The sequence below is a fragment of the Giraffa tippelskirchi genome, chromosome X (genome assembly GCF_054371585.1).
Source record: "Giraffa tippelskirchi isolate mGirTip1 chromosome X, T2T-mGirTip1v1.2.pri, whole genome shotgun sequence".
NCBI classification, from domain to species: Eukaryota; Metazoa; Chordata; class Mammalia; order Artiodactyla; family Giraffidae; genus Giraffa; species Giraffa tippelskirchi.
This window is the reverse complement of record NC_137289.1, coordinates 135,728,622-135,755,355: the sequence shown is the minus strand read 5'-3', so window position 1 is coordinate 135,755,355 and position 26,734 is coordinate 135,728,622. Positions and strand designations below refer to the sequence as shown.

At 42.1% G+C, this 26,734-nt stretch overlaps 2 protein-coding genes and 1 long non-coding RNA gene across 11 annotated transcripts in view; 2 read left to right on the top strand and 1 right to left on the bottom strand.

Annotated features, from left to right (window-relative positions):
- Nucleotides 1-12,437, top strand: part of CNKSR2 (connector enhancer of kinase suppressor of Ras 2) — a 276,605-nt gene extending 264,168 nt beyond the window's left edge. For 5 of the 9 annotated variants that reach the window (XM_081565969.1, XM_081565968.1, XM_081565967.1 and 2 more), the window contains one exon: nt 2,375-3,687. In XM_081565969.1, the coding sequence (XP_081422095.1) occupies nt 2,375-2,379 (5 nt within the window). In that variant the 3' untranslated portion in view covers nt 2,380-3,687. Of the gene's footprint in view, nt 1-2,374; nt 3,688-9,581; nt 9,779-11,742 lie in introns of those variants that run through there. The other 4 variants (XM_081565963.1, XM_081565962.1, XM_081565960.1 and 1 more) reach the window with 1 other exon arrangement.
- Nucleotides 12,438-14,071: 1,634 nt separating this feature from the next.
- On the bottom strand, nt 14,072-18,115 carry KLHL34 (kelch like family member 34). Its single transcript, XM_081565970.1, has one exon. The coding sequence runs from the start codon at nt 17,578-17,580 to the stop codon at nt 15,592-15,594; it is 1,989 nt and encodes a 662-aa protein (XP_081422096.1). The 5' UTR covers nt 17,581-18,115; the 3' UTR covers nt 14,072-15,591.
- A 224-nt stretch (nt 18,116-18,339) lies between these two features.
- The window catches only part of LOC145536538 (uncharacterized), a 36,176-nt gene continuing 27,781 nt past the window's right edge, over nt 18,340-26,734 (top strand). The window contains exon 1 of the long non-coding RNA XR_014075875.1: nt 18,340-18,474. This is a non-coding gene — a long non-coding RNA (uncharacterized LOC145536538). The remainder of the gene's footprint in view (nt 18,475-26,734) is intronic.

Genomic DNA, 26,734 nt, shown 5'->3' with positions numbered 1-26,734 from the left:
GAGATTCAGAAGGCACACACCAAGACATAGATTCAGCAGGCTTGAGTCTGGAAGTATCTGTTTATTTGTTCTGTTTGCCTCAAAAATAAAGAGGAGCTATTTAACGCTTACCTAAAAGTATATCTTTAAAGAATTTATTCAAGCAGTATACCACAGTCTCTTTCATTTTGCTGTATTCTCAGTAGAACAGGATGTTTCCATCAGATTCCCTGTCAAAAACCTTGAGATTATTTGAGTTACATAATACAATGTTATACTGGTGACGGGACTGAAAATAAAACTCTGTGTGATGTGTCCAACTACAAAGCTTGTGACTTAAAAACTCCTTATATGTGCAGTACAACAGTTGGCATCACTCCAACCAGCCCTCCCCACAGTGTAGCCCATCACAGTGTGACTGGCCTAGTGCACGAGGTCTCAGACTGCAGTGGGCAACAAGAATCACCTGGGTTGCATGCTTAAAATTCAGATTCCAGAGTTCCATACCCAGAAATTTTGATTGAATAGAGTAAGGGCAGGGCCCAGTAATCTGTATTTAACAAACAAACCTCTACCCTGAGATTTGGTAACCTGACCGCTAGTTGAAGAGACACCTTGCCAGAGAGTTACCTTCTCTTATGTTAGTATATAGACTTGGAAATAGCTGTGCATGCTAAGTCGCTTCAGTTGTGTCCAACCCTTTGTGACCCTATGGACTGTAGACTGCTGGGCTTCTCTGTCCACAGGATTTTCCAGGCAAGAATACTGGAGTGGGTTGCCATTTCCTCCTCCAGGGAATCTTCCCCACCCAGGGATCAAACCCACATCTCCTGTGTCCCCTGCATTGCAGGTGGATTCTTTACTGCTAAGCCACCTGGGAAGCCCTGGAAATAGCTGTAGTCACTTTGAAATAGTGATCCACCCCCCACCATCCTGCACGTTGGCAAGGCCTCAACTGAGAAGGTATTTCCAGTCTCTTGAAGTAGAATTTCCCAATCCTATATAAATGGTGTCTTAAATGTAACTAAGATGTGACTTGATTACCAAGGCTCTAGTTCAGATTTAGTATGGGTTGAGTTCACTAGAAATTAAACCATTCATGTAAGTTGGTTTTGAGGGGAAAATATTTGAGTTGCATAGATAAATTAGAAACAGTTTAAATTTAAGGATGACCTTGTGCCAAGCGTTAGATTGCCTCTGACTTTACCGTTTGAAGTTCTATGACCTTATGAAACAGAGTGGTAGAATCCAGAGTTAGCATTACAGTATTATAATTTTCTTAAAAAAAGAAAACAAGGTGTTGACTTTTCTTTCATTTGACCTACCTATGAAGATTATTTAGTTCCCAGCCCCTTTTCTGCAAAAGAAGGTTATGATATGATAAACAGAAATTAGATCTGCTGATTTCTGAACCATACTGCATCCTATTTTCTAAATACTGTGCTGTGGGCAACACACTCCCTTCCCATTTTATAAAGGAGCTAGTAGTGAACAACATGCTGTCTCTGTTCCCTCTCCCAGTTTGTTCCTTCTTCTTGATATAACTCAAAAGATACTAAAGGATGTAGCAAATAAAGATCTGCCCTAGGTTAGAATGAAAAAGAAAACACTGATTGGTGCCTGGTGGCAATATTTGAACTCCTCAAAATCAAAATAAAATGAACTAAAAGAGACTACAGTTTATTTTTAGCCCACTTGTTCTGAGTTTTCCAAGTCATTCAGAAACTTTAGTCTCTTCTAGTTTCTTAATTCCTAAGAATGTGGCTTGTGCTCAGGTGTCAAGTCACCCTTTCATCACGTTGACCGTGTGAGAGCTTTTCACCTCTGTTCACTTTGTATTGGTCCACATTCGACCACTTCCTTGGAGCCACACTAGCTGGGCTTTTGTGTCTCACCACTCAGCACGTGGTAGCATGTGAATTGGGCTAGTTAGATAGAAGGTAGACCAGAAAACTTTTCCTCATACTTCTTGATTGGATGAATTTGAGGAAAGATCTTGTATAGAACTACAGTTTATTTTCTTAGAAGACTGATCATTTTACATGTGTGTGGAGAATACTTTTAACATAAACTTTCTGATTGAAATTACAGATACGCATGTACAAGTATAGAGGTGAGAAAAGATATATCTGTGCTGTGTATTATTTTGTATACATAAGATTGGCAATTCGAGATAACCAAGCTTAAAATAAAGTCCCATTTTCGGCCAAGTAGACTTGCATGCCAACACAAAGACATTATGGTATTAAAACCATATGCAATTCTAGCCATATTTTTCTCTTTTCTCTTCATGGGTATTGCATGATGGTATTTCTAATACAAATACTAATATGCTTTGGAAATAATGGCACTCGCAGGTCTTTCATCATATTGTATCACTGCTTTATCATATTAGGCTAATACACTGCGAGAGTTGGTAGAACCTCTCCATGCCAAATCGGATCCACTTCTGTTGGCACTCAACCCATTGGACTCACAGATTGATAAGCTAATGTTTAGAGAATTTAGATCGGAGAGAGTCGGCACGACGCAGACTTAACATCAACCTCTTGCAAGCAACTAAAATGGCCTCGTCCTTGCTGTTTATAACAGAAAACAGACTTTTAAAAGCTTAGATCATCAAGTGTTTTGGATTGGGGGCCTCCCTAAAGGGATATTAAGAGGGGCAGCCCACTCTTAAGAAGAATGCAAGCTTTCTTCACTGGGACTAGCATAAGATCAAAGCCAATCAAGATGGAGCACAGTGACAGAACACTGCTGTTTCTGTGGGTGAACAGAGGGAAAGGGTACTGACTGGGGAAGGGCTCAGTTCTGTTCTCCTGTCACAGGAAAGGAGAGGGATCAGCTCCAATAACTAGAAAGCCCTGGCTGTTCAATGGACTCTTCAGTGGCCTCTTGAAGGCAAAGCAGAGAAAGCAAATTCTGTGTGTTAAGTGTATTTTGCATTTTTAAAACTTGACGTGCTGTATTGTACTACATTAAGTGTAATCTATTAAGGCAAGGTATCTACAACCTGCTCTGAAACTTACTATGTTTATTCTATTATAAAGTGTATTCAGGTGCAACACAGAGACTGCTTTCAGTGGCACTAATGAAGAAAATGCCACATGCCAGGCTTTAGTAGATTCCTCAGCTAAAATCCTAACTTTCTTCTTACTTCTTGGCACTTGTATACAAATGGTGTTGCCCCATAGGACAGGCATGAGCTATTCTTTCTGTAAAATTTTCCAAATCTATAGGCTGTGGTTTTCACTTTGGAAAAAGTATTTTGTCTGGTTGTCTTTCAAAACAGTTTCAGATATTATTTAATACTATGTAACTGGGTCCCTTACGGCTCAATATTGCTTATTTTTCTTCTGTAGTGGATGTGAAATTTCCTTTATTTAGTTGGATAAGATACTCTGTAATAATTTCAATGCTAATTAATGGATATTTCATACTGTGCAATGAACAGATAATTTAACATTGTATTTGGAAATGTTTTTTTTCTTCCTGTCGCCGCAGTGTGTGGTATTGCATAATGTGAATACTTGTAAAAATATAAATTACATAAAAATAAAAATATGACCAATTGGTATCAGATCTTTTTAGATAGCTAAATAATTTGCTAAGTATGCTTGATAGTAAATATCTTTCTAAAGAGGAGTAATCTATGCTTCTTTCTCACAAATGGAATTTGTGTTGTGAATAAAATCACATTGATATGCCTTACAGTTGCCTCTGTGCTCTAACCATTTTAATGTGTTTTTTTAAGTATATATAAAAATGATGGTTCTGGTATATAGAAATGCATCAAAAAGTATTATGTTGGTTTTAAATATTCGTGGGAGTGTCTTGAGTCATTCTCTCTGTTTAAGTCACAGTAAAATTTTATGATATGAAGGATTTTAGTTTTTTCTCATTAAGGAATATGATGATTCCACATTGATTTTTTAATAATCATCTTTTAGCTTTGTTTTTAAACTGTATCCTTTGTGAATTCCTGCCTAAGAACCAGGTACCTTGACCTCCATATCTTTATATAAATTTTCTAAATTCGCTGGGTAAATACAGAATCTGTTATTTATGTTTGCAATTCTCCTGCAAAGATCCTTCCCTTTGGGTCAATAAATCAATGCCAAGGACACCAAGATTTTGCCATATGAACTATTTGTCATAAAAACTACTGTAATACCCTGAAAATGCAACGACTTTCATAGTTGTGGCATTAAACCACATAATTCGGCAGAAATTACCTGCTTCGAGAATGAAATGTAGAATAAGCTTCAGCTCTATCTGTGGTGTCACCTCTTTATGAGAGTCAGCTTTACTTTTGTGCAGAAGGGATTGACAAACACTGATATGGCTGTACTTAATTTTGGTGAAGCACAAGGTCATTCGTACAGGGATGGGTTTCACATATTCCTTAAAAATACACTTAGCAATATTGCTGGACTCACTCAAGCTGTCCTTTCAAAAAAAGGACTTTTTTTCCCTCAATTTTTTTTCATCAGACAAATTATTGTTATTTTGCCTAAAATAAAACAAACCAATTAATTCTAATTATGAGAAGGGTAGTTGATTACAGAGTAACAAGTAAAAGCCAAGTTTTAAAATTGTATGCTTTATAACAAACTGTCCTCCCCCCAGTTTTACAAGGCATAGCTAGTTGACTTATATAAAAACATGAATTAAAAGAACTAATCTTTCATTATAAAACAATTCAGATTATAGTGTAAACTCCTGAATACATAATCATCTTTAGCAAAAAACCTACAGATATTGAACCTATCTCCATTAAGCCCATTAAAACTAAGCTGTTCATTATGGCACACTGGTAAATTAGTACTAACAGAAAACAGTCCTGTGTCTCAATGCAAATGCTAATTGCCTTTCATGGCGAGAATAGTGCTCCACATACTTGATGCCATTCGCCTGGAAGCCTTAGAGCACTCTGCGACCGTACAAGAACGAATACCTCTCACATTTGACTGGTGACTAATGCTACTATGTCCAGCCTTCTCCCCCACTTGTGACTTAGCCTTTTCCAGCTTTCTATGCTCATTACCCAGTTGTGTTGTGGAAGGAACAACTGTTTCCACGAGGACATCATTGTCCAATTTTAAAAGAGCACAGTTCCCTTCCAAAACATGTACAAGAACTTATTGTTCATTGCTGACTTGATTCTCTAAGAACCTAGTTGGTATACTCATTTTGTTTTGCTTTGCTTTCATTTTTTACTCTCCTTCCACACTGTCATTGCAGAGGCAGGGAAACAGCGAGGACACCAGAATAACATTTTAGGTCGCCACACTTGTACTCTGCTCTTAATTTTCACCAAAGAAACATGAACGACATTACACAAGAGACTGGCATAAAAATTACTCAGACTGATATGGAGTCCTCTTTGGAGTACTTAGTCTCTAAAGTGAAGAAAATCATCGCTCAGTTTAAACACTGGGTTCATCAGACACCATGTCCTGTAAAAGATTGGGAAATGCAAAGAGAGCAAGGCATATGCACTCAGGGAAAGCTGCAGTCTAGGTCTCTAAAGAAGGTACATACGGAGTGAGGTACAGGACGAAAAAACATTGGGATTTCTCCTCAGGTTTCATATCTCATTTTCTCGAATATCTCTTCTGTGTCTATCTTATTATATCTATTAATATAGAGTAATACATATATTGAATGTTTATCAACAAAAGTGTGTTAACTGAAAAGGGTATACAATCAAAAAGGTTTAAAAACCACTGGGCATGAATATAAGGAAATAGGTCACCCAGAATGCTTTATCATCTGCTAATAAGCCTTTTCAAGAAAGTTCCAACCAACTCTTATTTTCTATTGGCTAATCTTTTCTTTGAGCTTTTCTTTATCACTGCCTGGAGGTCATATGCAACCTGAAGGAGCCAGATACAACTATATTGATGCTCAGTGCATTTCTTAGAGTCACAGTGTTGCATGGTGTAGCTAGAGTATAAACAAAACAATAAAAAGGATCTTCTTCTAGCCCTGCCAGTATGACACAGCCGGAAAGGAGTCCTCCCTTGGCTCAGAATACAAGTTATCCATAACTTCATTAGGATCCTCAAATCTATCAATGAAATTTTATATAGGAAAGAGAACTTTATATGTTCTCTTCACTTTAATAAAATTGAAATAGCAAAGTGTGTCATCTGACACAGGACTGATTTACATGTTGTAAATGTAAATGTGATTTGAGGGCGAATTTACTCCTGCATAGGCCCAGAATTTCTGAATCAATTTGATACAAATTTAAATTTCATTGTATCAGGGAAACACTTCCTCTTGAGGAGTCAAAGAAGGTTCCTCTATATGTCCTGTGGTTTGCATGTGGTTTTCTACACTTTACCAACTTTCAGAAAACATCCATTCAAATTCCGAAAGAGCTGGGCTTGGGGCCAGCGTTCCCATGACTGAACTGGCACTCTGAAAGAAAGTCAATCAGGAAGCAGACCTCACCAAGTGCTTGCCTCCTCTTCCAAAGCAAGCCTCTCCTAGGAGAAGAAAAGCAAGGGTTTAAAAGAGAAACCAGAAGAGAAGGAGACGAAGAAGAAGAGGGCAAAAAGAGAAGAAGTAAAGGTGCTTTCACATTTTCAGTCGCAGCGGTAGCCCCGATTGAGTTGATTGGTATTCATCTAAGAAAAAAAAAAAATCAAAGAAACCAGTTTGAAAATTATAAAAGAAAATAAAGGTCTGTTTTTGTCTTGAATGTTGAGTTCTGTGTTGTTTTGACTGTTGAGCACAGTGAATCAGATTTCTAATGTGACTCCGGCCCTCACCCCTTCCTCTGAAAATAAAGGGACTCTTTGTCTGGTCTTAAAATGTTTAGTAATTGGTGGCATTTTGTAGGAGCCTGGCATCTCAATCCTTCATCCTCCTCACCCCACTACTGTGTCTTGTGTCGCATATGTGTATGGTGTGTAGGGGTGGGGGAAGGAGGCCTGACTTATCTTTAATATCTCTATTCCATTCATAGCTTGGAAATGTTTCTGTGTTCTGTCTCCTTGTGATTCCCTGTTCATATGTGCTGCCCAGAGATAAATCCATGCTTGATTCTCCTTACAGCTGTCAAACCAGATTCTTTGTAGAATTATATGTTGTACTTTGGTTGAACGCTTTCCACCTCCCCCCTCCCTTAACGGCAAGAAGGAAAAAAAAGCTTTCAGTGTTAAGTCATGTTTGTCACTTTTTATATTAAATCTTTACCATTCTTGAAATAAAACTACATTGAAATTTTATTTTATAATCCAGCATGTGACTCAGTATTCCACAAACTTTAAGAATTGAGGAGAAAGAAAACTGGGTAAGAATGTTTTTTCAACAAAATATATACTCCTTACAGTGTTAGGTAATATGGAAGAAGGTTATCTTAAAAATTTACTTTGTGGAAATATTTCTGCCTCCCTTAAATCCTAAAACTATTATTTGAATTCCTTTTTTCTTTACCTTCCTTTAGGAACTGAAAAACGAATAATACATTAGGCTACATGATACTATAATTCACATCTGTTAGGGCTCCGATTTCTCCCCCACCCTCTGCTTTATGAAATTTTTCTGGCTTAAGACGCAGTCTTGCCTTGAGGTAAAAATAATGATAACTACTAAATAATTCCTCAGGGTTCTTTCCTGGCCTATGATTTTATGAAATGGAATTATGCTGTTCAAATGTATCCTTGTTTTTACAACTCCATTTAGTTTTACACTGAATGACCTTATGATTTTGTGCCTTCCTGGCTCCAAACCGTTCTGTTTAAAATTCCTTATCTCATTTCAACCTTCTTAGCCCACGAGGCAATTAGTTCCTCTTTTTACTGTCCTCTGTACCCCCACCCAACCCCTCAGAATCCTCTAGGTGATACAAACATTGAAGGATGAGGCAACAGAAAATTAAAAAGCTGTTGTTTAAAGGGTTTTCTTTTTTTTGTACTGTTAAATTATAGTTCTAACTTAGATATATGATTAGGAAGTTTAAGTTTGTTGTAGAGGAATAGTGGTAGCAGGTGCTGATAACAAAGGACTTTCTAATGAGAAAACTCAATAATCATACTTACCAATAGTTGCTAACCTTAGCGAGAAAGTAAAAAATGAATATGAAACTTAAATGAAGTCACTTTTTCATCCTAAAGATGATCGCTTCAAGTTAAGGTACTGTGTTTGTGGGCTTTGGGAGAAGTTTTAGGTACACTCTAAAAAAATTTTTTTATATGCTTCATTTTAAGTGTCTCATAAATTCATTAACACCTCCTGTTTAATACACAGTTCAAATGATTCCTGACAAAACTGGCAGCCTAGAATTCTTATTAAAGTCATGAATTCTGGAGCCAGACTGCTCAATTGGAATTCCAACTCCACCACTTAGTAAATGTGACCTTGAGCAAGGTACTTCCCTGCTAGAAAATGAAAATCTAATAGATCTACTCCTAGTACTGCTATGAGGATTAAATGAGATCATGAATGTTAAGCATTTACCCTAGTGCCTGACACATATAAATGTTTACATTATTACCAATTAGGGTGTCTTTTTTTTTTTTTTAACTGTGTCAGAAAGCCTAAAATATTCACATGGACCATGGTGGAATGAATGATATTCCATATTTACTTTTTGGGCCAATGTAATTAGCATTCCTCAAATAGGACTCTTTGGCTCTCTATTAAAGGAAATGTGATATAACCCTAATCCTATCTGCCAATCCAAGCAAAATCCAAGTTAATCTTTGTTTATCATTGAGAAAAATATATCAGTAGTCAGACAGTTCAAGAATAATATGGGAGTTTGATTTGCTCAAATAGATTCAAGATGCTTTCCTGAACCAGACCTTTTTTTTTTTTCTCAAAAATATTTAATTGGAGTGTTTTCTTCCTTGGTCTTTCAAATGTTAAATAGCTTCCTTCAATACATGCCAGATTTTTACTTACATTTGCATATAAACATTCCCACATGTCATTCTAATTAAAGCATTATTATTGATGATAATTTATGATCATTTACTATATTTACAGTGTGGCAGGCATTACTATGGCAGTCACATGAAACCTAATAATCCTCTACAGCATATTTTTGGAAGATTTTTACAATCATATATACTCAAGCGAATGCCATTCCATCTTATGAATTTTAGAAAAATGTAAAAATCAGTTCATTCAGTATTGCTAAACCAGGAGAGCTCTGTTACTTAGCACATCTATGCTTATCAGTATAATGATAAGGGATACTCATTACTGTTTTAAAATGTTAAATTATGTTCAGAATTGTTTCTGTGTTGTGTATCTTTTGTACTGTAATTCTTTGAATTCAATGGACTCAAGATATGTACAATGATTTGCTATTTATTAAAAGAATATTTTGTTAAAGCATCCTATTAATTGATTATTCTAAAACAATTGGCTGCCTGTAGCTAGTCTTACCCAATATAACTAGCAACTGTGGGTTTGATCGGTTGTTTTTCTTTTTTTTTTAATGTAATAGTGTTTTCCCGATCATTCATTATTCCGTTTCTCAGATATTTTTTTGTTTGTTTAGTAGATTGTTGGAGTGTCAAATCACTGTATTACACTGGATTCATATTTCTCTGTTTTTTTTTTTTTTTTGGACATTGCAGGTGAAAGTAGGGAAGAAAAGTTAGGAGACTCTTTGCAAGATTTATACAGGGCATTGGAGCAAGCCAGTCTGTCGCCTCTGGGAGAACATCGCATTTCAACCAAGATGGAATACAAACTATCATTTATAAAGAGATGTAATGATCCTGTGATGAATGAAAAACTACACAGGCTGAGAATTCTCAAAAGCACTTTAAAGGTAAGATATGAAATGGAAGGAGACATTCGTTTTAAGAGATTCATTCCTGAACTCAAAATGGATTATCAGATACTCTAGGGGACAAAATACAAAATGAGAGGGGGATAAATAGAACGAATGTAATAAGTGTATTTGGCCAAAAGGAAATAATCTTAACTTTATATTAACATCTCAGAGCACGCACGGACTACATGCTATGTGACTTAGTTCTAGGAGAAAACAGGATGTAGTTAATTTTTTTTTTCCAAAAATGCAGGGCTAGTGTTATTCCTCAGTCTTTTGTTTTCCTAAGATAAATATGCCATGTTGTAGAATTGATACAGTTATTAAAAGAGCACAGCATTCATGCAGGGGTGGGTGCTAAAAGGGTTTGAGATATTTTATGAATATCTCTTGTAGCACATTTGGAGTGAAGCCACTTGTTTCATATTCCGTGTGGAAATTTTGTAATTATGCTGTATACATTAGCAGTTCCCAACTCACATGTTACTTTCTTCTTATACATTTCCATAAGCACTTACATTGTCTCCAGTCTTCTTATGCCACCCCAAGATTGGGGAGGAGGTGGTGAGGAAAGGGAAACAGGCAGGAAGTTGAAGAAGGAGCCAGAAAAGTCAGCCCCTTCACTGTGTGTTTCAGTGGAGAGGGCCTGCCATACATACTCTCCCTAATCAGACCATGCACCCTGAAAAACTCAAAAACAGAAAAGAACTGTCATACAGAGTTTGTGATGCAGTCATTTCAAGAAATAGAAGGTCAGAGAGTTCCTTTGGAAAATATTTCAGACCCATAGTCTTCTGCTGAGGTTTCATAATTTTGAGACAGAGTACCAAAGAGATCCTGGGCTTCTCTGATGGTTCAGTGGTAAAGAATCCGTCTTCCAGTGCAGGAGACACAGGTTCGATCCCTGGGTCGAGGAGATACACTGTAAAAGGAAATGGCTACCACTCCAGTCTTCTTGCCTGGGAAATTCCATGGAAAAAAGAGCCTGGTGGGCTACAGTCCATGGGGTCGCAAAAGAGTTGAACACGACTGAGCGACTAAACAACAACCAAAGAGATCAACAGAATAGGAAATGCATGATTTGAAAAAACTTCTGGTAGCCAGCAGCCAAGCTCTGATAGTCAATTAGCTCTCAGTTCATATTCATGTGAATGCTGTTGCAAACCCATGGGACAACTTAATGACCTTTTGATAACTAAGACCAGAAATTTTTAAAGAGTTTTAATATATATAAGAATAATTCTGGTGCCCAACTAAGGTCTAGAGATATCCTTACCATCTCCTACTTCATGGAGCACCCATTCCCGCTCAGGTCCAAACTGCCAACTGAGCATCTAACAGGAGGAGATAGGACAATGCAAAAGTAACTCAAGACACAGTGTGGTAAGCCCACTCAACAGCAGTGATCAAGCATAATGGGGACTTATAGAAATGAAGAAGAAAACATTTTTTCAGTTGTTTAAGGAAGGCTTGAAGAAATGAGAGGCATATGAACTGGATATTAAAGGATGAGGAAAAGTTTCCATAGGCAGAGATGGGAAACAGGATAGGCCCCGAAGGAAAAATAAACCATACGGAGTGCCTGCATGTAGAAAAAAGTACCTGAGGATTTGAGTCTAAATAGTGAGTTTGAGTATCCAGTGAACCAGTGAAGTTGTTCAGTCGTGTCTGACTATGCAATCCCATGGACTGTAGCCTATCAGTCTCCTCCATCCATGGAATTTTCCAGGCAGGAGTACCGGAGTGGGTTGCCATTTCCTTCTCCAGGGGATCTTCCCGACCCAGGGATCGAACCCAGGTCTCCCGCATTGCAGGCAGACGCTTTACCATCTGAGCTACCAGGGAAGCCCGAGTTTGAGTATAACAGCTGTTTCTTCTGGGCTTTTGCCTATTAACTCTTTAGTTTAAATTTGAAGAAAATTCTATCCCTTTTGTAACTCTTGAATCCTTTTGTTTTTCAGGCCAGAGAAGGGGAAGTAGCCATTATCGATAAAGTCCTAGACAATCCTGACTTGACATCGAAAGAATTCCAGCAGTGGAAGCAGATGTACCTCGATCTTTTCTTGGATATCTGTCAAAACACCACCTCAAATGACCCATTAAGTATTTCTTCTGAAGTAGATGTAATCACTTCCTCTCTCACACACACTCATTCATACATTGAAACGCATGTGTAAGTGTATTGTGCCCTCTGGCCATTTGGTACCTTCTGGTACTTTGAACAAGTATATAAGGTAGTTTTTATATCAACGTGTGGGACACATTGACAAGCTGTACTTTAATGTTACCGTTATATGAAACAAACCCTATATGGTCATAATACCACTGTCTTTAATGAGCATTTGTATATTTTATATGCAGTTAGTGCTCAGCTTATGTTTACCATGTGCAAAATCAACTGTCTTCAATAATTCAAAATTAACTTTTGCAAACAACCCTGAAGACAGGTGGTCTTCAAGTAGAAAAAAAAAAAACACAAAAAGGCGGTTTTCTATCTAAGGTCATCTTTTCTCCCTTTAAGTTAATTTTATATAAACAAGACTTCAAAACTAAATCACATTTTTTCAGGTGCAGACATCCTTGTGGGTGGGAAAGAATTTAAACCTTTTTTATATTTATTAAAATGTTCTAAGAATTTTCTTAAACATTGCACAAAGTTTAATGCTGTAGTTTTATTTTTGTGAAATGTAGATGTGCATACATACAAGAGTTAAGCAAAATAGAAGAGCATCAACATAAGAAAAGTTCAGGTATCAAATATTCGTCTTAATAGTCTATTAACTTGTGAAAGCTGGTTAATGGAAATACTATTCCATATCCATGGGGACACTCAATGGTGTATCAGGGCAAAGCTTTGTAAGATGTTTTTGTAACTGAGACCAAAATTGAAGATAGAGCTGCTTTATTTTCTTGGTTTAAATCTTCCTTTATTTTTGTAGTGATGAAATGCTGATTGTGTACAGAGGAATTTGAGAGTGAATTTTTTAAAACACACTTAACTCACCCAGAAAGGCAGCTAACATATATATATATATAATTTCAGCCCAAACTCATGTTTTTAAACTCCAACTCCTAAAAACCTACAAGGTATAAACGGAAATGAATCAACTTCCCAGTTAGTGTCCAATTTTCCCCCTAGTCCGTTAGTGAAACTTATGTAATTATACTTTAGGCAGGGAAGTAAAATATGTTTGGTTACAGGCTGATGTGTGTTCTAATATAGAAAACAATGTTGAAAAAGAAAAATGTACCTCTCTCCTGAGGAGCAAGAGGATGATGGTCATTCAGAGAGATATTACATTGAACTATACGAGAGAAACAATTTTTAGAGGTTTTTCCTAGTTTCATGATTTGTTCTATAGAGTGGATGAAGTCTATGAAAAAATCCTCTTCATATATTTCCATTTATAAGCATCTCATTTTTGAAAAGTGATCACAGCATGATAATGACTGTGCTGCTTTTTAGTGTCTGGCTGCATAACGTACAAGTCACAATTTGCTGGGTTTTGGTTTTGTTTTTTTTTCTTTAGAAGGAGGAAGAGACCCTCCTTTACTATTCTATATCCTGAAATCTACTTCTAATCAGCTTTATACTGTTGCCTGTACAGCTCAGTGAATGTACTTTCATCTCTAAGAGTTCAGATATCTGCCAGTGACTATTTTTGCTGTAGAGAAGAAAGTAAAAACTCCACAGCGAGGATCTTTTTCTTTGCTTTTGAAACCACCATTGAATCACTATCGTTTTGCAGACTTTGCACAACTGTACAGGAGAGTGGCCTTTCTACAGCACATTTTCAGTAATCCTATATTTAGTCAAAGTGGATGAGAAATCATGTATTAATGTTTGTATGGAATTTGGGGTCCAGTGTAATATTTTTATCATTTAAAAAAACCTATTTGTAAAAACATTTATTTACTGCATGAATACTGACGCACATTAAATTTGTGGGATTTTGTATATGTAAAAAAACAAAACAAAAACAAAAAGCAAAAAAAAAAAGAAACCTCTTGTCCTAAAATGAAGTGTGCTTGTTACAGGTGTTTAGACTTGTTGATATTTACTAGACCAAATGTGTACATTTACTTAAAAATATCTGTACCTGATGGATGTGTCGTGGATACAGTGGCCAGATTGTGCCCCTGTCAACAGCAAGCAGTTGATGGAAAGACTAGCTGTGTTGCTACTAAGCAGGCTTTTACTTTGGTGAAGTTGGCTCTGTTGTTTTAAATGGTAAAAAGTAAACTAATGAATTTTAAAAGACTCGTGGCTAGCTTAGCATGAAAGAGACCTTTAACGCTATATATCTGTACATTTTATTGCATTAGTTTCAAATCTAGGAGAGAGGCGGCACTGTAAACTGAAGTCAAATAAATTCAGCTCTTAATGAATCCTTATAAAGCACCTATTTTATTCATGCAGTCCACATAACATTTCTTTGTGACCGAATCACACGCCACCCCACCACCCCCAGTTACAAGTTTTAACTTTGTCACTCCGCTGTGGTATAAGCCAGAAGAGGCAATGTCCAGTATATACAAGAATCTTCTCTGAAATCCTGCAAAATCAAGTTGGTTTCCCATTTACCTGACACAAACTTTAAAATTTCACCTGCTGCTCTTTCCTTTCTCTGTGATTCTTTTGGGAAGGTGGGATAGAGGGCCTGGGAGGCGGGGTACCATCAAAAATAAACTTAAAAAAATTTTTTTACAAGTATTACTTCAGCCTGTCTGCAGAAGGAACATTTAAAGAGGATGAAAGAAATAGGGGTTTTGTTAGCTGCTGCTGCTGCTGCTGAGTCGCTTAAGTCGTGTCCGACTCTGTGACTCTATGGACTGGAGCCCACCAGGCTCCTCTGTCCATAGGATTCTCCAGGCAAGAATACTGGAGTGGGTTGCCATTTCCTCCTCCAGGGGATCTTCCGGACCAAGGGATAGAACCGCTTCTCTTATGTCTCCAGCATTGGGAGGCAGCTTTCTTACCACTAGCGCCACCTGGGAAGCCCCGTTAAATGTTCCACTAAATCAGAGAAGCCGGATTATTATGGCTAAGGGCTGCACAGATAAAACCAATAAGCTGCCAAAAGTCAGAGCAAAAGCAGACTAGGGTAAGTAAGGATGAAGTACAGAAAAACTTAACCTAGGTTATTTTCTCCAAAAATAAAAATAAAGTGCTTTCTAGGAGATTTTTTTTTCTCAGTTCCGTATCTATATTAAACCATCAGAGCAGAACTATAACCATGATTCTCTATCATAAAATCATAGTTCTCCCTACAATGATTGCATGTTTTTTAACTAAGGCACTTTCCCTTCACTATTTATTCAGATAATGCCATCTTCTAGAACCATTTATTACAGTCATTACACCTAACAATATTCTGGTCTGGTATATAACTTATTATGGTACGTTTTTTGGCTGTTTGGCACAAAAATAATCACTGTTTAGAACCTGGGAAACACTTTTAACTACAAGAGGGAAAACGAGGTCATATTTTATTTTCGAAAGTCCATCTCTAGCCCAACATGAGAATTTCTAGAAATCCCCAGCTCACTGGAGATGATTCATATATCCTTCTAAATTTGATCCCTCCTGTCTCCCATTCTCAGAGTAAGGGCAAATGTTTCTCTTTGGCCAAGTCTAGGAAAAGCCCACGACTTGCTCCTCCCTAGCCCGGAGGCTGCTTAACCCATTAAGTGAAAGTGAAGTCGCTCAGTCGTGTCCGACTCTTTGCGACCCCGTGGACTGTAGCCCACCAGGCTCCTCTGTCCATGGGATTTTCCAGGCAAGAATACTGGAGTGGGCTGCCATTTCCTTAACCCATTAAGCCCAGCACAAAATCCGGTGTCTCTCCCGGCTCTCCCTCCCTCTGCTCGTCCCCACCCTCTGCCAGCTGCAGCACTGCACACTGCAGGCCGCTCCAGGCCCAGGGCAGCGCGCAGCCAATGTCCTCCCAGCGGTCCAGGTCGAGGTCATAGCCCACCACGTTGCGGGTGGGCACCTGGCGTGAGTCCCGCCACTTGAGGCCTCCCAGTAGCAGCACCGTCTCCTCCACCAAGGCCAGCCCATAGCAAAAGCGGTCGTAGGGTAGCGGCCGCAGCCGAGTCCACTGGTCGGTGCCGGGGTCGTAGCGCTCGATCTCGGAGAAGGGCTCGTAGCGCCCCAGAAAGGCGAACACCGCGCCGCGCAGGGCGGCCATGTGGTGCCCGAAGCGGGCCGTGCCCATAGGCGCTCTCTTGCTCCACGCCTTCTCCCCAGGGGCCAGGGAAAACACGTCCCGGAGGCTGCTCGCGCCGCCGTCGCCTCTCCCCGCCTTGCCCCCGGAGATGTACACGACGCCGCGGTCCCCGACGGCGCCCGCATGGCCGTGCAGAGCCCGCGGCAGCGCCCCGGCCGCCGTCCAGCGGTCCCGGCGCAGGTCATACATTTCCACCGAAGCCAGGGCTTGGCCGCCCGCGCCCAGGCCCCCGACGGCCAGGAGCCCCTCGCCCACGGCGCCGCACCAGAAATGGGCCCGTGCTTCCCGCATAGGGGGGGCCGTTGTCCACACGTGGAAGCGCGGGTCGTAACGGTGCACTTGGGCCACGACAGCCAGCGGGCCGTCCGCTGGGGGCGAGCAGGCACCGCCCGACGGGCTCTCCCCGCCCAGGACGAACAGGAAGTTGCCCGCGACACACACGCTGTGCCCCAGCAGCTGAGCAGGTAGCCGCGTGAGGCTGCGCCAGCGGTGGTTGTAAACGTCAAAGGTCACCACGTCCTGGGTGAGCTCCCACTCCTCCTCCACCTGCTCCTCTTCCTCCTCCACCTGCTCCTCTTCCTCCTCCTCCTCCTCCTCCTCTCCCTCCTCTTCCTCCTCTTCCTCCGGCTCCGGCGCAGCGCCCCTGCCCCGGGCTGCCCGCGGGGGGACCGCGACTTCCTCAGTCACCACCTCCCGCCCCCGGCGCCCCCCGACCAACAAGATGCGGGTTTGAGGGCTCCGGACGCTGGTCTGCTCGCCCTGCATGAGCGGCTGACGGGAGGGCGACGTGTGGTAGTTGAGGGCCTGGATGATGAGGCCCTTGACCCGGGCGGGCAGGGTGAGGCCGGAGCCCGAGTACACGCGCCGCAGCACGTCAGCGGGCACGAGGCCGAAGCGGACCCGCTCGAGTAGCCCGGTGCAGTGGGCCAGGCGTTCAGCCTCAGGCTCCTGCCGCAGCCAGGCCAGCGCCAGGCCCAGCAGCCGAGCCTCAGGCACCCGCGCCACGTCAGGGGCACCCAGCACGGCCCTCAGCGACGCGGGGTTGAGCTCCAGAAGGCCGGCCGGGCCCGCGCCCCGCGCCAGCAGCTCCCTCAGGTGGGTCACGATGCAGCGTTCAGCCGCGCCCAGCGTGTGTGCCAGGCCAAAGCGAGCCGCCACGTTAGCGGCGAAGCAGCAGTTCTCCGGGGCCAGCTGGCGCTCCAGGTAGCAGCCGCACAGCCCCAGGGCCTCGGTGACCTGCAGGTAGCTGGCGGCCTCCAGCGTGTCCTCCACTGTGTCCATGGAGAGCGGCAGCCAGGCGGTGTAGATGAAGTCCAGCAGGCGCTGCAGGCCCGCCGCCGACGGCACGTGCAGGTGGATCACGCTCGCCCGGGATTCCCGGGTATGACTCTTGAACAGAGCCCTGAAGTAGTCGCTGGAACACGCGAGGAGCGACCTGTGCGCCGGGAACTCGCTGCCCTCCGCCTCCAGCGTCACGTCGCACAGGAAGCCCTCGGCGCGCAGCGCCTGGTAGCCGGTGAGCAGCGAGCCGCCATGAGCTTTGCAGTAAGACAGGAAGTAACTCATGATGCCCAGGGCGGGAAGCGGCCGGGCCGGAGCTGGGGCCAGCCAGGCGCGGCCGGAGGCATCCCGGGACACGGAGCCCCCGGGCCCCCCGCGCGAGCCGAAGAGCCCCTAGCAGGGATCCATTTTTGCCTGCTCAGCTTAAAGCCCAGGCCTCCTTCATACAAGTCCGCAGATCTGCCCGTACCCTTCTCAGAGCAAATCTGGTAGGGAAACGATTTCCAGAAGCACTTAGTAGCGGAGAGCGCAGAGTTTGGAGTTTTCCGGGAAGTGCAGGGTTCAGTTTCGGCGGCTGCCGAGGCTGCCAACGCGTTGCCCCAAACCCCCTCCCCGGCCCTGTTTGGGGAGCCCACACCTGCGCGCCTGGGGCCGCAGTGGCTGCGCACCATCACCTGGAAGGGCGGAGCTGCGGATGGACTGACTCCCGAGGGGTGCTGGATCTCCGACGGCCCAGATGCACAGATGGGGCCGGACGAGGGCTGTCCGGGAAGTGCGGGGCGAGGGCTCTGACCTCCCGGGGGTGGACAAGGAGGGTTCTGCGGGCACCGGCGAGGGCCGGGGACAACTAGCTAAGGGGCGGGGGGGGTGAACTTGTTCCGCGCGGAGGATCAAATCAAAGCCTGGGGGATTAGGAAGGAGGGGCGCGGGTCAGCGCGACGGGTCGGAGGCGTGATTGGGCGCCACACATAACATGCCAGTAGCTCACAGTGACAGGAATAGCGCGCGGCCTCGGCCTCCCTGGCGCGCCCCGCCCCACTCCCCGGCTGCTGGCTGAGAACCGAGGGCGCGCGAGGAAGCGGCCCGGCCTGGGACACGACTCTCGTGACCCGTCAAGCTGCCGGTCACCAGGGGGTCCCGGTAACCCGGCTGCGGGTGCGGAGAGCGCTCAGCGGAGAGGTGCGAGGCGCTGGGACGCTGTGCTTGGTGGTGTCTGGGGAGGGGCGCCCGGCTGGGCTGGAGGAGTGACGACCCCCCTCCCGGGGCTCCTGTGGCTGGGAAAAAAGCCCCTGGCTCGCAGCTTTCTGCTTTAAGGAGGCCCTAATTAATCCTTCGGGAGCTGGGATTAAGCGGCGATTTTGCGCGCTGACACCCAGGAGCCCGCTACGCGCAGAGGAGCCGCTGGCCGGAATCTTGCCCGGGCGAATCCAGGCTCCCAGCCAGCGGCGCTCCGGAGCACGCTCCTCACCTGGACTCACCCTTGCGTGATGCTGGGCCTACTCTGCGCCCTTCCCGAGGTCTCCCTGGCTTGTCTCACACTCCGCTTTCAGGAGTTTGCGCCCACCTCTCTCCCTGACCCCGGCTGAGTTCTCCCTTCCTGTTCCTAAACCCTGCCTCGCCCATCCCTCGGCAAAGTGGATGAGGAAACTATAGATGACTTGGGTTTTCTGCTTTTGAATGACCACTTCGTTTAAGAAAATAAGTCTCTGCAGTTTCTCTCCCCGACTTTCCATTGTATTAGTCGCTCAGTCGTGTCCCACTCTTTGCGACCTCATGGACTGTAGTCCGCCGGGTTCCTCTGTCCATGGAATTCTCCAGGCAAGAATACTGGAGTGGGTTGCCATTCCTTTCTCCAGGGGATCTTCCTGACTCAGGGATCGAACCCAGGTCTCCCTCATTGCGGGCAGATTTTTGACCATCTGAGCCGCCGGGGAAGCTCCAGGCTTTCCAGGCTCTAATCTAATTACGGCCCGCCCCGTCCTCAGTGCTGGGATGTGATAATGGGCAGTAAGGTTGCAAAGCTGGCAGAGGCTGCAGTTTCAAAGCGCCCCTCCTCAGGAAGTTATTTTTATAAGGTGCACCCAGCACAGAAATGATGGCTAAAACCACCCTAATCTTGAAACATTAGGAAAGCCTTTCTCCATCTCCAGCACCCTGCTCTTAAAGAACTAAACGATTAATATAACTGCTCTTTCTTGCGAATTTGGAAGGTTCTCTGTGTTTTGCTTTCATCTAGAATTGATTTTTCTGTTTTCTAATACAACCTCTCTGGTAATCTGTTTTAAGCAATCCTTTTGAATGCGTTTGAAGTGACTTGCATTTCTTACAGTTGAGGTTGTATTTCATTTAAAAAAAAAAAAAGCCAAGGAAGGATAAAATTCTATCATTTTCTGCCTGGTATGCCATTGGTATTACAAGGTCTCCACTTAGAAGTAATTCTTGAAGTACATAAAAATAAGTAAAATGATTTTGCTTTGTTGTCAAAGATGGAACTGTTGTATGACTTAAATTAGACAAATTATAAAATGCAGGCAGGGGCTCAGGTTAAGGGCTTGCTTAAACTCCAGAGGCTAAAAATACTGCAATTTGAATTCCTAATGTAGTGCTACAGATGGGTTGGGGGAGGAGAGGATGCTGGTTGGTTTGGGTTTTTCTTTTCTTTTCTTCAGTACTAAAATTCTTAGCTCAAAAATAAAATACCAGCTTGGTTCACTATGCACAGATCTGTATGGTGAAGTTAAATGGGCTTTACTCAACCTGATAGAATTTTGCTAGAAGGGATATTTGACATCATTTAGCCAAACCCTTTCCCTTTCCTCCCCCAATTTCTTGTTTTTCTTTTTAAAAATGTGGCTGATGAGCCCCAGAGGGAGTACGGTTTGTCTGGGTGACTTGGATATTGAGTTACAGAGTCTGGACCTATATTATGTGACCTAGTGTATGATAAAAATAAAGTAGCGCAGTGCACAGTCAGTTGATTTAAACCAAATTTCAGAGTGATGAAGTTTAAGCACAGTTTTTAAAACAGCATATTTCTAACCCCCAAATTGAACCACACATCCCATCAGCTCTGTCCGTCAGCATGCATTCAGTTTGAATCCAAAATGTCACACTTACTTGAGAATAGAGATGCTGTGGAAGATTTTAAACTCTTGACATCAAAAATCTAGTTTTACACAAGTACGTGTTCATTGCCAGCCCGACATGCCACCTTAACATATTTTGCCATTGAGGATATGATGAACTGTGTTGAGTGAGAAAATTTTCCTATTAGATGTGTCTACAAGGTCTTGTTTAGAAAATGTATTAAAACTCTCAATCCATCCAAGAACATTCTTGTCCTTTGAGTAGCATTTATGGAAAGTATCAATATTTTAATTTCTTGGCAATATTAAGTAGGATGTGATTGGTCTGTTGAAAATGATCAGCTTATAAGTTGTCCTCCCCTTTTAGACTATGAACTTCTTGAGGCCGGGAACTATTTCTTGATCTTTTTTTGTCCATCCCCTGTTATAGTCTTTGGCATGAGTAATGTTGAGTTGAACAGATATAGGGAATGGCACTGTCAGGGGGAGGAATAAAGGGTTGTTAAGAGGGACTTGACTTAAGACAGTTGCTTCTTTCTTTCTGCTTCCCTTTCTTCCCTTCACACAGCTGCAGTTGCAGACACCCCCTGATACAGCCATGAACATCCCTAGGAATCAAGTGGCTCACCATGGGTGGCCCACAACTGAGAAGGTTAGACCATGCCATCCAACTCTCTGTCCTACATCCCTAGTCCTTTACCAAGACCAGCCCCACATGGCTCCTGGCATCTAGTCGGACACACTACTCCTCCTCCTCCTCCTAGAACACATGGCCCCAGGTGCTCCAGCAGCTCCTCCACACCCCACTTTGTATGGCCAGGCTTCTGCTAAAGGCCCAGCTACGCACTCCAGTGTGCCTGTTGGGACCCTGCCCTTTCTCTGAGCCCCTCACCCCGTGTCAGGACTGTGACCTGCTGTCAACCATCCCTTTCATACATCTGCACCTCCTGTGACAGAGCCTAGAACTAAAGTTCTCCAAACACCCATCTCACTTCCCACATCAAAGTAGCAGTGCTAGTCAACCATGGCATTCCACATTCCCTGAATGGGCCCTACCTAGCTAAATGTAAATTCTGTAGTTCTCACCTCTAAAATAATTGTATTTGTTGAAAAAATTCCACAACTAAAATCGTCCATGTATAATGGGCACTTACACTTTTTTTTGCAAATGTAATCTGCAATGGTAACAGCTTTGTTGAGATATTATCCATATAATACACAATTAACTTGATCAGAGTGTACAATTCAATGGTTCTTAGCATATTTCCAGAGTTGTGCAAACATCTCCAGAATCTCATTTTAGAACATTTTCATAACCTCAAAAAGAAACCCCATGCTCTTTAACTCTCACTTCCCTGTACCACCTGTCCCCCAAGCCCTAAGCAACCACTGCTCTATTTTCTGTCTCTATAGATTCTGGATATTTCATGTAAATGGAATCATGTAATACATGGTCTCCTGGTGATTGACTTCTTTGACTTAGCATAATGTTTTCAAGGTCCATCCATTGTAATGCACTTTTGAGGGGAAAAAATAAAAGGATTTGTATAATAATAACATTGGGAACTTTTTCTCAAAACCACAACATTCTAAAATGTGCTGTTTGATATTTAGGATATAGTTTTGTCAGGTTAACTCTTCTGTGTAAGAAATTTTTAGTATGTATTTTTATTTTTTTGGCTGCACAGGTCTTAGTTGCAGCATGTGGGATCTAGTTCCCTGACCAGGGAACCTCTGCCCCCTGCTTTGGGAGCATAGAGTCTTAGCCACTGACCTGCCAGGGAAGTCCCTTGGCAGGTTAATTCTTTATCATCTATCACTACTGACTCTTTTCAATCCCAATATGCTTCCTTCCAACACGTGATTTCTGGAAAATTCTATGGAAAGCCTATTATTAGAAATTGACACATTAACTTAGCTAATTGTGAAAACATGATTACAAAAAATAACAGACATTCAGTAGAGGAAAAAATCCCATATTAATGTCACTCAGGTTAGCAAGACCATTTTTTGTGGACGTGAAATGTATTTTATCTTTGTGCCGTTTAAGTGAAAGAATTTCAAGCGGTAGAGCGTGTGTGTGTGTGTGTGTGTTTTAATCATGAGTGATTTGGGCATTCTGGGCCAACTGACAGCTAAAGAAGCAATGTGGTGGGTAGAAAAGGAATGGGCTTTGGGGTCAGACAGATCTGTGCTCCAATTCCAGATCTGCCCCATTAGATTTTAAACAAGTGACTTAAATTCTGTGAATGTCTTTTTATTTCCTCAACCAGGGATTGAACTCAGGGCTATGGCAGTGAAAGCATCGAATCTATACACTGGACCACCAGGGAACTCCCTCATTTTATTATTTTTAAGATACTGCTTCTACTTTCATAGCACTGTCAAAATAAAATTAGGTTATGTATCTATGACAATTCCTAGCCTGAGTATACAAAATAGATCTGAGTTTCTCTTCCGTCTTCCTCCCTTAACTTAAAACCTTCTGAAAATTCATAATACCTAGAGGCCAAGCAGCCAGTAAATGTAATAGCAGTGGTTTTCAGTGGTCCTCCTGCAGCATCACCTGGCAACCTATTAAGAAGTGTAAATTCTTGGCCCTGCCTCAAACCTAATACATCAGAAACCCTAGAAATGGGCCCAGTAATCTGCTTCACAGCAAGCCTTCCCAGTGATTCTGATGCACAAGAAAGTGTGAGAACACCGTGATAGAGAATTGATGATAATCCTCTATTCTTGATTTTGGGAATCGTACATCCCAAATTCACTATTCTTGGTAGCAACTTGTTCTGAACACGATGTCAACATTTCCCCCCCAAAAAAGAGGAAGTCCACTGGCTCCAAAAGGTTGGAGGCTTAGACGAGAAAAATTAGTAGCTCTGCCCTACATCATATGACTCTAAAACAAATTGTGGGCTTGTTTGCCCTTCCCTACTCCAGAGAAGATGACAATATTAACAGTGATCTCTGTGGCATGAGATGATTCAATAATCAATGCATTTTCCCAAACAACACTTGATTGAATACTCAAGTCAGAAAGTGGGAAAGGAGTACGTCAAGGCTGTATATTGTTACCCTGCTTATTTAACTTATATACAGAGTACATCATGCAAAATGCCGGGCTGGATGAAGCACAAGCGGAATCAAGACTACCAGGAGAAATATCAATAACCTCAGAAATGCAGGTGACACCACCCTTATGGCAGAAAACGAAGAGGAACTAAAGAGCCTCTTGATGAAGGTGAAAGAGAAGAGTGAAAAGGCTGGCTTAAAACTCAAAATTCAAAAAAGACACCTCTGCCAGAAGAAAGTAGGCACAAGGATGGTAAATGGGGCCAAGGGATGGGGTGGGTACTAACCACATCTACCATGCCCACGTTGAACTAACAGCAAGTCAGCAACATCTGTGTACGTCTAGGGAGGTCCTGAGGCCCCAGCATTCCCACTTCAAGAGAAGACTGGATGGGTATATCTGTGGTCCCAGGAGCATCAGCTGTTGATGGTATCGTGAGGATCAGACACATCTTACCCAAGTAGTGCTTGACACGAAATGCTGACTAGGCCTATTGCCCATTAGGCAGTGAACAAAACTTGTCCTCAGGGGCTGCATAACTATAGACTGGTGACCCCAAAGATGCTGCTCAACGCCCAAAGATCAGTAAACAGACAGGTCATAGGACCAAGTTAATGGGTGCTGAGGGAGGTTGGAACACACTTTCATTCCTGTGCAGTCCACTAGGACAGCAGTCCAGCAGTCCCTAGCATCTGCCAACCCTCACCCTCCAGGTAGACACTGTGGACCAACTGAAGGATGGCAAGCTTTGGCACATTCCTATCCAAGTAAGACTCCTGAGGGTGTGGTCCCTGCCCTGCTCTTTGTTTCTCATCCCAGCCTGTCCCTATCCTCTCATTGTGACTTCTTATTCTTCTGAGCCTCGTGACCAGTTGTGACTTCGTCAGCAACTCATCCCTTGGTGCTTTTACCTACAGAAAGAAATACGTTTAGTACAGAGTTAAAAGAGTGGGCTCTGGGACCAGCGTGCCCAGGTTGAAATCCTGGCTCTACCATCCTCAAGCCGTTTGACTAGGAACAATTTGTGTGGCTCCCAGTTTCAGCTTTCTCATTGTAGGAATACACAAGATAGGATTGAAGGCTGCGTTAATAGCACTGGGTACATTGTAGATAATAAACATAGATAGATATTCTCCCTAAATACATTAGGGAAATATACATAGTCCTGGAAAAATTATTTTCTCTTTTTAATTTAAAAAAAGTTATTGGAGTATAACTGCTTTACAGTGTTTGTTAGTTTCTGCTGTGCAACACTGTGAGTCAGCTGTAAATATACATATAATATCCACTCCCGCTTGAGTCTCCCTCCCACCCTTCTAGGTCATCACAGAGCACCAAACTGAGCTCCCTGTGTTATACCGCAGCTTCCCACTAGCTAACTATTTTACACATGGTAGTTATTTATGTCAGTGCTACTCTTCCAGTTTGTCCCACCCTCTCACTCCCGTGTCCACAAGTCCATTCTCTTTAAGTCTGAATCTCTATTCCTGCCCTGCAAATAGGTTCATCTGTACCATGAGAAAACAACTTTCAGTGAAGAGTTTACATATATTGTTAATTCTCCCTCAGTGAAAATATTCAAGAATCTTACAGAAAAGCATAGAATAACGCTTGAACTATGGTATTTAATAGCAAGCATTGATTGGTATAATATATTGACTTTTTAAGCCACCTTTCATCAGTAATTTATACTGTGATAGAAAGGAAAAATCATTACATGGGAGAGATCAATCAGTAGGTTCAGGACCTATGATGGGATTTTACTCTGGATCCTCCCATAACACTTGCTCAAAGGCACTAACGTTTACTTAGGGGCAGAGTATGGCCTTGAATTCAGGTTTCGAGAGCCCCTAACATAGGACTCTGAAAAATAGCAGCAAGTGAGGGTATCCTTGCAGTCGTGTTCTTGGATTTTAAAAAAACAGCAGAAAGGGATTTTCGCAAAGCAATTCTTTCAGCCAAAAATCCATGACGAATAAGTTTGTGTAGTACAGATGTTTAATAGTAAATATTGAATAGTTTTACAAATTGGCCTTGTAAGCAGAGCACATTATAAAAGCCTGTGACTGTTAATTGGAGGGTGTACCTGATACCACGGTGGCCTGGTAATGATGCTCTGTGTTGGTGTTCAGACTAAGGGTTATGCAGGAGATCAGCCATCTTCCTGTCCTTATGGGTTTGAAAAGTGAAAGTGAAAGTCGCTCAGTTGTGTCCAACTCTTTGAGATCCCATTGACTATATAGTCCATGGAATTCTCCAGGCCAGAATACTGGAGCGGGTAGCCTTTCCCTTCTCCAGGGGATCTTCCCAACCCAGGAATCGAACCCAGGTCACCACATTTCTTACAATTGCCTCCTTGCATAATAATATATAATAAATATTGTTTGCATTTTTCTAACATAAGATACATTTTCCCCTTAAATAAACTATGTTGTTAACTTTCCTCATCTTTTTTCAAAGACAGAAATTTTAAAATCTTGACCAGAACAGAAAAGAATAATAAAGAAAGCAAAAAGGCCAAAAATCTTTCCATTTAGTAACCACTAACACTGATGGGATCATGCCACAAATGCTGTTTTAAAGTCAAAATTTTTCTTAACTATGTTTTGAGGATATTCCCAAGTAAATGTATATGGCTATAAATATCCTTTATGATGTTTGTATAGTATTTTATAGTATTTAGATGAATATAGCAAAGTTTAACAAGTCTTGTTCTGATGGATATTCAGATAACTTCCAGGTTTTCACTCTTTTTTAAATTTTTTTTTAATTTTTATTGGAGTGTAGTTGATTTACAATGTTGCTTTAGTTTCAGGTGTACAGCAAAGTGAATCAGTTATATATATACATATGGCCACTGTTACTGTTTTTTAGATTCTTTTTCCCTATAGGTCATTACAGAGTACTGAGTAGAGTTACCTGTGCTATACAGTACATCCTTATTAGGTATCTGTTTTACATATAGTAGTGTATATATTGTCAATCCCAGTCTCCCAGTTTATCCCCTTCTTTCCCCATTGGTAATCATGAGTTTGTTTTCTACATCTGTGATTATATTTCTGTTTTATAAATAAGTTTATTTGTACCATTTTTTAGATTCCACATATAAACAATATATGATATTTGTCTTTCTCTGACTTCACTCAGTATGACAATCTCGAGGTCCATCCATGTTGCTGCAAATGGAATTATTTTGTTCTTTTTTATGACTGAGTACTATTCCATTGTATATATGTACCACATATTCTTTACCCACTCCCATCAATAGACATTTAGGTTG